Source organism: Apteryx mantelli, chromosome 13 (genome assembly GCF_036417845.1).
Source record: "Apteryx mantelli isolate bAptMan1 chromosome 13, bAptMan1.hap1, whole genome shotgun sequence".
Lineage (NCBI taxonomy): Eukaryota > Metazoa > Chordata > Aves > Apterygiformes > Apterygidae > Apteryx > Apteryx mantelli.
In genome coordinates this window covers 15,737,968-15,750,949 of record NC_089990.1, presented here as the reverse complement: position 1 = coordinate 15,750,949, position 12,982 = coordinate 15,737,968, and the positions used below count along the sequence as shown (strand labels likewise).

The following is a 12,982-nucleotide window of genomic DNA, read 5'->3' as shown; positions in this document are numbered from 1 at the left end:
GATATAAAAATAATAAAATCATCCAAGCTACACATTTTATGACAAGAGTAAGAATTACACTGTGAAGTGAAAAGCATTTCTGTTAACTGTACAAGTCAAATTTGAACTTTTTCAGTCAAGGTTAACATTAATTGAGGCAGTCCTAATCAATAAATTATTTTAAAATGAAGTGGGACAACTTAAAAAGTCACTGCGTACATAAATATAAAAAGTGTGTATATAGATATAGATATATGTATATTCCTACCTCACCCTTTATCATTCTCACTTTAGCCAACCACCAGCAGCAGGGTTCTTTTTCATTTGCCCTGGAATAAACCTAAAAAATATATATATATATACACATTATATATCTGTAGTATCTTGTAAGACATCCTAATATGATCAGTAAGTCTGCTATAAGGTGCAGAAAGCATCAAACTATTTAAATTGGAGACTTTATGTACCAATAGGAGCAACGTAACAGCTGAAATGTCCATTGCCAGTATAGGTAGGATATACAATTACATATGTAAGATTGTATAAATAAGTAATATTGTACCCAAGCTCTACAGCAACAGTTGCATCAATCTTCTGTATGGTCAGAAAAGAGATAATTCAGACTTCATACCAGTTAATACTTAATTAACAACTCTTCTAATTGTGTGTAGCTCTCAAGAGGTTTTGCCAGCGGAGCAGGGGGGGGAAGATGGCCATACTTTAGCACATACATGATATTGGGCACACTTAAACTAAAATGTTTTGCCATTGTTTCATTTGTCAAATCAAAATAAACTCAAACAGCATGCAAGCAAAATGTAAACATTTAGAGTTCTCCCCCCACCCTTTTTAAGTTCTATAATCATGAAACAAGGATGTTTTGGTAATGTATCATATTAAGACCAGACTCTCACTCTACATACATATATATGTATGTACATATACACACACACACATATGATGCGAACCTCCTCATTCAACATGAAGTTTTGATAATATATAGGCATTATTAAGTTACAGCTAAAGAACTACAGTCCAGGCTAACACTGCACCTGTTTCCAGATTAATTCAGTTCTTGTAAAGAACTGATCTGTAATCAAAGAAACTGTAATCATGTTTGCAAATCAGCTGATAACCTAACCGTGACCTTTTGGAGATCATGAATATCACTGGAATTCCAAAACAGCTCTATAGTTTACAACTGTCGAAATATCTCTTAGATGACATGCTTCACATTATATTTTACGCAGTGCTTAGAATCAAAAAGGTGGCAGCATATAACATGCAGGCAAACCTCCTGCTGATTTAGTTGACATTTTCCATCTTGAATTCTCTCATTTCCTAAAATAAATATTGTTAATGTAGCATACATACCTCTACTTCATCACTTTCATTTATATCTTTATTATAGCCTGCAGGTGGTGGAAACCTCACATCATGGAATGGTATTTGTCTCTCTGGTTGCCAGCTGCAAACAAAAATACACTGAATGGCCTAAACACTTCCACTTAAAAAAAAAAAAAGTAGTGTTTTCAGTCAGTTAATTTTACATTTTTAAAATTTGTGGAGCTTTTGTGCATATGTATTAAAAGGTAAATTAATGTAATTCAGTGCATATTTAATATAAAAAAAAGTGACCATTAGGAATCTTAAATGAATCCCTGACGTCACTTGCACCGTCTTAAAATCTTCCAGATAAGATATTTTTAAAGAAACGAGCAAACAATTTCCAAAATACAACAGATGATGCTACAACCATACAGATACATAGGAAAAAATATGTAGTAGTGTATTGTTTTCTCCCTGAAGGAAACAAAACCTGAACTAAACACAGTATAATGGAAGGTTAAATTTTTGTGCCACTAAGCAATGGGAAAGGAATATTGGTCCATTTCTGTCTTAAAACTCTTGTATTTATACTTCTCTATATAACAAATTTTGTGATAATGTAATTTGGTAAATCTAAAAATAAGATAGTCACAAGAGACAGAAGGTCTCTTCATGGTACATTTAAACTGCTGACTTGTGCAAACAACTTACATGATCAATAACAACATCCTCATCTTCCCAGCAAAACCAATCTTGTTATAGTTTCGTATTTCAAAAAAAGATTTAAACTATTAGAAGCATTTAAACAGAAGTTGCACAACATAGCAAATATCTTAAACGTAATTCTAAAACAATGCTAGCAGCAAGACTGGAGTATCTAGGATACACTATTCTCCATCATTAGGTCATATTTAGGTTAATCAAATGCAAGGTTGGAATGCTGTACCATTTTTAGGTATAACATCAGCAATATACTTACTTGTTTTCAAATGAAACTGTTATAGAATCTTCATGTACATCCTTTACGAATGCCTGTGTAGGAAAAAAAAACCCAAAAAACAGTTACTGTCTACCTGTGGATATTTTTAAAAATTTTAAACTCATACAACTCCTTTCACAGATGTGATAAAACAAAATTCAAGTATGGTTTCAAGACAGCCTTTTAAATTTTGCAGTAGTCTTATATAAAATGCATACAAGAGAAAACTGATAACCTTCTTGGATACATGACTGCCAGCGTACTGATACACATATAGAATGCTGGAGCCATACATTCATTCTGTTTTTTAGAAGTAACAAGTAGGACAAGAAGGACAAGTAACAAATGACAAGATTGTTCTGAAGAGTTCTACAACTACAGTTTAAAAATGCAGGAATATATATCATGTTTCTGGTATTTTGACAGAACTATAGTATAGAAATTAAACCATCTCAGGACTACTTTTTTCTTTTTAAAAAGAAACATCATGCCTCTTTTCTCTTTTATCTCAATACAAGTTTGAATATCAAATCATCAAGATTCATCTATACCCATTTCAGCACAACCTTCCCACATTTCCTTCATCACACAACTTCCTTCATGCATGACCTTAAGTGAAATGCACTGCAGCCTTTCTTTAGTTTTCTTCTAGGGGATGGACAGCTGTTGTGCTAGGTCTCCCATGCAAACATGAAGCACAGCATAGCACTAAGATTCAACAGCCCTGGGAAGGCTTTTCCCCACTTATGCTACTCAGTTGAACAACCTTCGATCAGTCTTCAGCTTTATGCCTTAACCTCCCCCATGTACAGAACAGCAAGACTAATACTCCATTTAAGCAACTTTGGGATTTTCTAATGAAAATATTTTTCATAGCCTCAGATGACAGAGGTCATGGAGCAATCAGGGATTTTTTTTTTTTAATAGTTTTCCAAACTGCTGAAACAGATATAAACATTGGAAAAGTGCTGAAAAAATACTTATTGATATATAGTGTCTATATTCCACTAATATTTGTCCACGTGTATATATATGTGTAGCATATTCTTGCAAGGTAGGTAAAAGCCCATGAACAAGACAGACTATAAAAGTTTGTTCTATCAATGGAGATAACTCTTAGTAGAGCAAAAAACTTTCAATAAATTGAAAATAATTTTGCTAACACTTCTGAAGAAAAGTTAGATACTGAACTGTGGAACATTTAATTCTACTCCCATTTCAAGATTCCTAGAAGATGCACAAGAACTTAAGAATTTCTGTTATGTAAGTCTAAATGGTAAAAACACAAATTCTTCCTATATTTTTCCTTTAGGAAGTATTCTCAAGTATTTTCTGAGTTATAGCAGCATCTCAGCATCAAGCAAAACCTGATGACCAATAAAGAGCACAAAGAGTTGATTCTACTGAAATTAAACAGTACATGTGCACACCTATCATTACTCGGAGACACTCAGTACTAGAAAGAAGTTTAATGCTAGTTAATAATCTGAAAATAACTAATACTACCTCCATGGGAAGTCAGAGCAAAGTCACAACTACAACACCAAAGAATTATTTTACAGTTTGCTCATCTCTCACAGTATTGTAAGAGTAAGCAAAAAGTTACTGGAAAGTTTATTATTATTGTAAAGAAGCTCCTTTACAAAGCATTAATATATTTAAAACATTTTCTAATAGCACTTACATAATTACATATTTTAAAATTCCAAGATATTCTTTCCAAGCAAATTACAAGCATGGGTGATATTTTTCATGACATGATACAAAACAGATCTAAAACCGCACCTCAGTACCATGCTGATATCAGTACAGAAATGCTATTTATTTTTTTAAAGTACTGTTGGTATAAAAAGGCAATAGAACTCCCAGAGAATCATTCTGGATATTGAGGATTTATCTAATGTTTTATATTGTTCTTTCTACTGCAAGAAAATTCCAGAATAGGATATGCACTTGACAGATACTATGGTAGTCCTGACTCATTTTGCAACATTACGCACATCACCTTCAAAGGTTCTTCCCACATTTCTTCCAATGTTTGTCATGTGCAGCTCTGAAGAACCTATTCTTATAGATGTAGCAGAAATGGATGCCTTTAAAACCTGAAAAATACTGTAATCACTATCAAATATTTGGCATGACTCCTTCACACTACAGAATGGAAAAGGACAGAATTTAGTATTATTAGTAACACTTAAGTAGGCAAAAGCTGAGGTTATTTCACGAAGCAAATCCAACAGAAATGACAGAGAGCACTGAATAGCCTTAAGGAAAACAGGTAAAAGTAACACAAAACAGTGTCCTCAAAAACTTGCCAATATTTAATTTTCTCACATTCATAATACAGCAACAATCACTTCTTCCATTATGAAAGATACTTGGAGGAAAAGCCCCTGTATAGTGATGAACATGACAAGAGACAATCTACATAGCACTCCTTAAAAATTATGGGAAATGACAGAAAGATAAATTAGGGAGCAGCAAAGAGCAAGACTACATCTTATATCCAGATCTGATAACTCCTAACATATAATGACAGTAAACTCCCTGAAACAATGTTTTTGCCTATAATCAAAGCACTTTGCATTAAAGTTATTTTGAGCAGAGTCCTAGTGACTACAGCAATGTAAGTAATGAGTGGTATTAATGCTAACACCTTCCATTAACAAACCAACCAGACAGTATCACAAACCAACGTAAGTTATCAAGCTGAAGACTACCCCAAGACCTTTAAACAGTCTAGTGCTTATGTTATCTGGAAAAAGTAAAACTTGGACACATAGCTAACTGAAAGAATATTTAACTATGGACAATCTTTTTCTCTGATTTAAAGAGACCTCTAGCAGAACCATTAAGTATAACTGTTGACCATACACAGGAAACATCAACACAGATGGCACTACTGAAAATAATCAAACTGACACCATGTCTTTAGTTTACACTGAGTTCAGAAGAATCAAACACAATTAGATGCAAAGGTTTTTACTCCAGTCTGACCAAAAAAGTTGGTATTATAACACTTTGTTACTTGTTCTTTATTTTCCAGCCTTGCTGATCTTACAAAGGGAATGATGCCTTGCAAAAAAAAAAAAGGTAAAATTTATGCAATATATACAACAGTTCTGCCTACCTCCATAATGAGATTTATGCTTATAAAACAATTTATCAAACAAAATATATTAATAATTTAATACTTCGTTGACTGATCACACCTCTCCACAGAAAACAGTTTTTTTATTCTGCTCTCTTGTGACACAGGAAGAAAAATGCTCAAGATACCTGGATCATATGAGTTTTCCTAGTCTATATTATAGTGGAAAAAAAAAAAGAGCCCAAAATACCTTGATCACATCAATTTTTAAAGTATATATTATTGTTATGTCAATTTCCCTCAACTGAAAGTATTTAAACAAATCTGTAGTAGGCAGTGTTTTATAGTCCAAATATACTCAGTTTTCTATGTACTTGTAAAAATATTTTTAATACTTAATTATTAATGTATTCGGATAGCCAAAATTAAAATTTATCACAATTGTTTCCTGATATTCTGTGACACATGTGCAAGTATACACAATGCTAAAAAGATGCCAGACCTTTAACAGTGTAAGCCAAATTCACTGAAACACAGCCAGTCCAGACCCAGACGTCAGTAAAGGTAGAGAAATGGTACTGATTTTGCATAAAGTACTAAGAGAATGGTATCATAAGAACTCATCAATCTTTTGGAAAATAAAGTGTACAAGCTGGGTGTGAAAACTAAAACATAAAGGCGCATAGATATGCGTTTGAAATGTATGCCCAAGAAGGAACAGAACACAGGCTATCATGAACATGAACATGTATGTGAAAAGCATAAAAAGATTTGACAAGAAAAGAAAAATAACTTGAGAAACCTTTTTTTTTTAAATAGTAATAACAGTGATAAATAAAAGTAAACAAAAAAATCAAAATAATGAAAAAGGTTTGCTTTTGCTTCTGTGAACAGAAGCACATTCTACAATGGCTAGAGCTCCTTGCTCTTCACTAATGTGAAAAATTCAAGTGGTGATAAACTTTCAACACAGAATTTGACTTTCCGTCACATAATCATTAACACTTATCTCCATGCCTCAGATCTAATGAGTACAAAAACCAATACAACCCAAACATTGACATGTTACGGCACTTCACAAACACATTCGCATTCTAAAAACAGTTTATATTCGAAAGATATGTCTAAACTTCATGAATTATTAGATACAAAAGAAGAACTACTGGAAACAGTAATATACTCTTTATTTTTGTGCTTAATGGAACGTCAGACTCCTCAGAGGAACAAATAAGGACACCAGAAGCCATGAATATTTTAAGTCTTAAATCAGATATGAGCATTGTCAACCATTTTAATAATGAAGGATAATGAACTATAAGAAATGAAAATGGAGGAAAAATACTCTTTAAGATGAAAAATGCTATGTTGACATAAATGTGCATCTACTGATTGCATAACATTTAATACTCGTTGAAAGGAAAAAAATGAAACTTACTTAGCTAATCAAATCTGAGAAAGACATACCAAAGAAACAGAATAGGGAAAAAACAATCACAGAAGTGACAATTAAATGAAGAAAAAGGGTACAGGCTATCATCCTCAGGACTAAGACAGGATTGCAAATGTACAAAGAGATGGGCGATACTTGATGAGGTAACTGTGTGGAACGCTGGAAGCAAAGAAAAAAATTGATATAGAATGCAACAGGAGGTCAAGGGAACAGTTGTTACTAGTAAGACTTGAAGTAATAAAGAAGTAAAAAAGAAGAATGATTTTGTCATTTATAACTTCAATGGAAAAAAACTGAAGTATCTAAAAAAAACAAGGAAACAATGGCAAAATACTGAAACTACTGGGACTGGGGTGGGGGGAAGGACGTGGAAGAGTTTAACAAGGTTGTAGAGCAAGAAATGGCAATATTTGATTACAGACAACATATAGATGTTGAATCAAAACTTATTCCAAAACTATGTGCCTCATAAACAGGATGCTTTCTATCTTTAGCAAGGATAGATGAGATAATCACTCCCAAACATGAAAGGCATCCACCATGTCCACCTTTTACAGGGAAATAAGGTCTAAACCTAGTCCTGGAAAAAATCAGGCAGAGGACTGTGTACTAGTCTTCTGGGAATGAGGTAAGAATTTCAAAACCCAGTTTACTAAATCTATACTAACCAACAAGAGAAGATGTGGAAAGATATGCCCTAATAGCTATGATCAAGCTATATGCCCAGATCTTCAAGATTTTGTTTCTTAACTGTGACCTCCAAAAAGACAGTTCCCTCCCCTTAGGATTCACAGTTTTGATCGTTTGTTGGACTGTTTTTCCTAAAAGAAAGGGAAAAAAAAGTGGGATTTCATCTTTTCTTTCAAAGGATTCTGGGCCAAGCAAAAACACTATCAAGTCATGACAAAGCATCTGTAGGCACTAGATTATTAATTACCTCAAGGTTACTCTGAATCACGCTTATTGACTGTGCTACACTTTCCATGGAATGAATCATATTGACCAAGGAGAAAAAGTTCATGAAAATAAAAAGCATTCATCAAGTGGTATTCTAATTTCATTAAGAAAAAAACTAGTCTCCACTACAGTGATCAAAGCAACAGACTCCAGAATTCTCTGAAACATAGTGCACCTGACCAGCATGAAACTGAATTCTCAAATTTCCCACATCCTGAATGCATACTCAAACTACTGAGGTATCAAAACTATCTCCTATGTTTTGTGTGGAATATGACCCCTTCGGATGTGTCATCAGAATGCTTTCTGGATCAAGGCCTACAGAGAAAAGCCTGCTTTATGACTCTTGGTGGGGCTTAGGTAACAATTACGCACCACTTCCGTACTTTCAAGACCAAGGTACTGCTGGGTACACCCAAAAATGAACTGTTTAGGGACTTGAACTTATAGAGGTCCTCAAAGACAGCTACAGAGGAGGTATGAAAACCTGAAGCGGCAATCAGGTGCCTACTTGCGCCACTTAGAACCTTCACAAATCTAGCCTCATAGTCCTCCCCTCCATGTCTTAATATCAAGATATAGGTGTTTTTTTAAATACATTTACAAGTTCTAATGAAGAACTCCAGAATGACTCAAAGCCAAAAAAGTTATCGCTATTACTCTCAGTAAACCATGAGATGGAGTAAAAAATTGTTTTGCTTTGGATTTGTTTACAGTGTTATTGTTGTAGAGATATTCTGAGGAGCCTGTTTAAATAAATTTTTTAATGAAAAAATAAAATCATCTTGCAATTAAAACCTGTACTTGACGCCATAACATAGTTCACATTATGCTGGGTCAACCAAATCATTTTGCAAATCAAATCTTCTGTCTGCAAGATGGGCATAAAACTCACAAGAAAACATACAGATTAATTACTTCATAACAGACTCATACTTGGACATTATGATAAACAGAAAAAAAATTAAAAAAATCAAGTAATTCAGGCAAGAGGAAAAGTGCTGATTTTCATTAAACATTATTCTGTTAGATTTTTAACTTTTTTTCTTTTTTTCAGTTAAAAAAAAATGTTTCTGCATTTATGTTGAGTGTGATGCTCCATCTAGACAGGTAATGCAGCTGAAGTTTGTGTATTTATGTCCCCTTGGTTAAATTCTATTACCTTAAAAAGATACCCCAAAAAATTTGTATGTTTGAATTTCTAAAAGTTAACAGGCAAGAATAATACGCAACCTGGAAGCAATTTTTGTGTTATAACTTGGATACACTAAACTGTGCTTAGTAAATACTCTCCTATGAGTATATATGCTCATCTGAAATTGTCATCTAAACAACAACCAGAAAGAAAGAGGGCACCCTATGGAAGAAGAGGAACAGGACACCATACCATCAGAATTGAATGTGACCAAAAAAAAAAAAAAGCTACAGAGCAGCTTTCAGTTCTCCCAGGTGTCTTTAATGTCACTAGAGAGAATGTATAATATCATTTTCATCATCATCTATTTTGCATGATGTGTGTAAATACTGGCATTAATTTGATAAAAGCCTTATTAAAAGTTATTTCCTAAGCAACATATTTATGCCTTCTGTTCCCTTCAGAGCAAATACCATATAGTTAAAACTTAAAACTGATTTTTGAAAGTACTAAATAATTTAATTCCAAGAAGCTATATACAGATTTTGCCTACAACACTGCAAACCCACAAGATACATTATTTACCACACTTAAAAACTTGTTTCATACACACTTATTTTGAAAGCAAGACAAAAGACGTTATCACACATATTTTAAAAAAAACTTTTAAGAGCTCTTTTATCTTAAAAACACTCAAAGCTGTCAGAACTGTATTATTTGGATACCAACCTGCCCTACCACACTAACATCAGACTGAAATTCTACCTGTTCCTTCATTGATAACATAAATATTGGATGTTGCACAATAACTAGGCCCAATTTTTAAAGTACTAGGAACATTTAAACAACAGTAAACTTGCACAAACGGATCTGTGACTTTTTTTTGTATTTTGATAATAGGTGTAAGTGCCCATTGCCTTCAACAATAGTTGGCCCTAACCCCCTATTTGTGCATTTTTTTGTAAATAGGGTAGAACTACAAAGTATACCCTATCCATACACTGATTAATAAACCCCACCTCAGGCAAAGGAATAGCAATATTACACAGTATTAATAAAGATATTAAATGCTCAGATATGTGTTCAAGGCTCAATGATGGCTTTATTCAGCACCAGCACAAGGGCTTGGAAACAAACATGGAACACTATTAAGTAGTTTCAGTAAGAAGTACATTTCGTAATTAAATGTATTTAAAAACTCAGCACATGTATTTTTGGTCAAGCAATGTTTTCTTTAATGTCAGTAGGCAGTATTCCCAGACATGGCATTAAAAGCAACAATTCACAACAGCGTTTCATCATGAAGGTGTATTTAACAAGCTGCCCCTCTATCTTCCCTCCCCTGACTTAAACGCTTTCCACTAGCAGGGCAGCTCTCCTGAAAACCTGGAGAGCGAAGGAGACTCTCCTTAAGTAGCGACGAAAGCTGAGGATTTAACAATTAATGCCCCATCGCCAGCTCTGATCCTCGCTTCAGCGCCTAGGAGAGGAAGGCCCAGGGCCCTCCTCGCCGCCTCCAACACACCGGCAGCGCGACGGCTTCCCCTTCCCACAATAGGGGAAGGCCCGAGGCCTCCTCAGACGCCGGGGGCCTCTCTCGCCTTCCCTCCCTCCTCTTCTCATCAGGCCTCGAGTTTCCTCGGCCTGGGGCGGCGGAGCTCCCCTTTCCTCCTACGCAGAGGCCCGGGCCCTCTCCTCAGGCACGGAGAACTCGCCGAGGCCTCCACCCCTACCCCACTCTTCCTCCTCCTCTTCTTCCTGCCCCAGGGCCCCCGCTTTCCCTCAGAGCGGGGAGGAGCCGCCACCGCCGCCGCCTCCTCCTCCTCCTGTCCCAGGCCCCACTCCCTCCCCTGAGGCCCAGCCCGACCCGGCCGCGAGCGCCCGGTACCTTGTAGAAGGCCCCATTGGAGCCCCGCACCTCCACCACCAGCTCCTCCATGTTGTGCCGCGGCGGCTCGGTGCGGGAGACCCAGGCCCGGCGCCTCCTCCCTTCCCTTTCTCTCGCTCTCGGCGCAGGAGGGGGAAGAGGAGGAGGTGGATGTGTGCCGGGGAGGGGGAGGGGAGGGGGAACCTCAGTTCACTCCGTGCCCGAGGGGGGTGGGGCTGCGCGAGGGGCGGAGGGCGAGGCTGCCGGCGAGCGGGGGGGCGCCGTGGGGACGCTTCTCGCCTCCGCTCCGCGCCCGCCCGGAAATGAAAGCGAAACGGTCACCGCCGGGCGGCGCGCGGAGGGGGGGGGGGGGCCGCGGTGGCGCCCGCTTCGAATGTAAACAGTAACCCCACGTCACGTGACGGGCCCGGGGCAGGGGGGCGGGGCGGGCAACGGGCTCCAGCCAGCACGCCCCGCTCGCGGACCGCCTAACGGCCAGGCCGCGCGCCGTCCCGCGCCGCGCCGCGCCGCACCCCGCCCCTCCCGCACGCGCGCGCAGCCGCAACGACAAGGGGCAACCTAACCCGGCAGTTGCGAGTCACACCCCGCCTCCCCTCGGCTTGCGCGCCTGAGTGACTGCCCGGCCGGCCAGTGATACTGCGTCCTGGGCATCGCGTCCCAGCCAATCAGAAGCGGGGGGTAGAGCGCGACCCGCTTTGAGAGGCCCTTGTGACTGGGCGGGGGCAGAACCGTTGGTTTAAAGCGGTCCCCAGCCCGGGGGGGAGCAGGAGCATGTCGAAGCTGCGGGGGAGGGATGGGACCTCCTGAATGAAAGAAGCAGGGCTGAATAGTGGCTCTTGGGTGCTATGCTGTTGCAGGGGCCTGCAGGGAGGGAGTGAGGATGGTGGGGCTGAAGGCATGGGGGCGGCTGGGATGGGTGAAGGGGAGGAGGAGGAGGAGGAGGCCTGTGGGGCCAGGGCTCGAGTTTCATGGGTGCTGTGCTGGAGATGGCAGCCAAGGCAGGGAGAGGTAGGCAGACCCGTGAACTGGCCTTTGGGTCACCTCTGCCCCTCCCGCAAATACTCTCTGTTGTGATACTCCCGGTACTACGCTTGTGATTACACACTGAATACAAAAATCTGGAGCTTTATAACATTTCTTTTCATATGAATTTTATGCTTCTCAGTGGTCTGAAGGCCTACGTGCCCCAGAGGTGTACTCACAAAACAATGAGACAGACTAGTAGGCCTGGAAAGCTTCTGTGCTATTCACTTGACCTCCCTGGGAGAGTTAAGCTTTTGTTCAACAAACTGAGTTTGCAAAAAACAAGTCTGCCATATGTGCTATTATTTATAGGTAAAAACTTACTGCATTTCATCCCTTTTTAAATGTTCTCTAACAGCAAAATTTAACGGTTTACATATTATTCACTGTAGAACCTGGTGGCTGAACAAACTTAAAGAAACACTGTAACTGTGATGCAGTATTCACAGTTGGAAATACATTGAAACTATGGCTACTTGTTTAGTCTTTCATTAGACCTGCACAAACATTAACAATTTTTCTGATGTACTTTTTGTATGAATTACAAATAATGAGAAGCAAAAATGATTCTGTTATCCACCCCACCAGAAATCACAATATATTATCATAGCTGTAATTTTTTTGAAAAAATGTGTGACACTCTCCTTATATAAGTAATGGGGCAAAATCCTGCACCCCTTAATGAATTTTCAAAACTCTTGAAATCAGGAAGCCTATGATTTTGTACCTCCTATTGGTTTTTAGTTTCTAACCTTGCAAATTTGGGTTTCTCTGTGTGCTGCATGACAAGCTGTACTGTGCTCTTACACTTACACTATAAAAGGGTATACAGTATTTCTTGTAAAGTACAAGAAAATTACTTTTTTTAGCATGAGGGATTTAGAATTGCCTAATTCTTTTATACTATATGTTCACCCGCTTATTGTGATGTTTGTTGTATGCATATATGGTATTGAAGTAAATTCAATAGTGTGATTGCTAGGCAATGTATCTTGAGGAGGAGTTCGATTCTCTTTTCAGCAGATTTGGATACTCTTTTCAGCAAATTCTTGAGGACAATGAAGGATCAATTCAATCTAATGGCTTAGCTTGACAACCTGCTGTGCTCATTAAACAGGCTGTCCCAGGACTGACTTGCTTGCTGTTGGCAG

At 38.2% G+C, this 12,982-nt stretch overlaps 1 protein-coding gene across 5 annotated transcripts in view; it reads right to left on the bottom strand.

The window, feature by feature from the left end:
• Positions 1 to 11,073, bottom strand: part of FMR1 (fragile X messenger ribonucleoprotein 1) — a 33,181-nt gene extending 22,108 nt beyond the window's left edge. The window contains exons 1-5 of one of the 5 annotated variants that reach the window (XM_067304175.1): positions 10,809 to 10,875; positions 4,293 to 4,389; positions 2,288 to 2,340; positions 1,354 to 1,447; positions 248 to 319 (exon numbers count right to left, since the gene is read on the bottom strand). In XM_067304175.1, the coding sequence (XP_067160276.1) occupies positions 248 to 319; positions 1,354 to 1,447; positions 2,288 to 2,340; positions 4,293 to 4,313 (240 nt within the window). In that variant the 5' untranslated portion in view covers positions 4,314 to 4,389; positions 10,809 to 10,875. Of the gene's footprint in view, positions 1 to 247; positions 320 to 1,353; positions 1,448 to 2,287; positions 2,341 to 4,292; positions 4,390 to 10,808 lie in introns of all 5 variants that reach the window. The other 4 variants (XM_067304176.1, XM_067304177.1, XM_067304174.1 and 1 more) reach the window with 4 other exon arrangements.
• Positions 11,074 to 12,982: the final 1,909 nt, after the last annotated feature.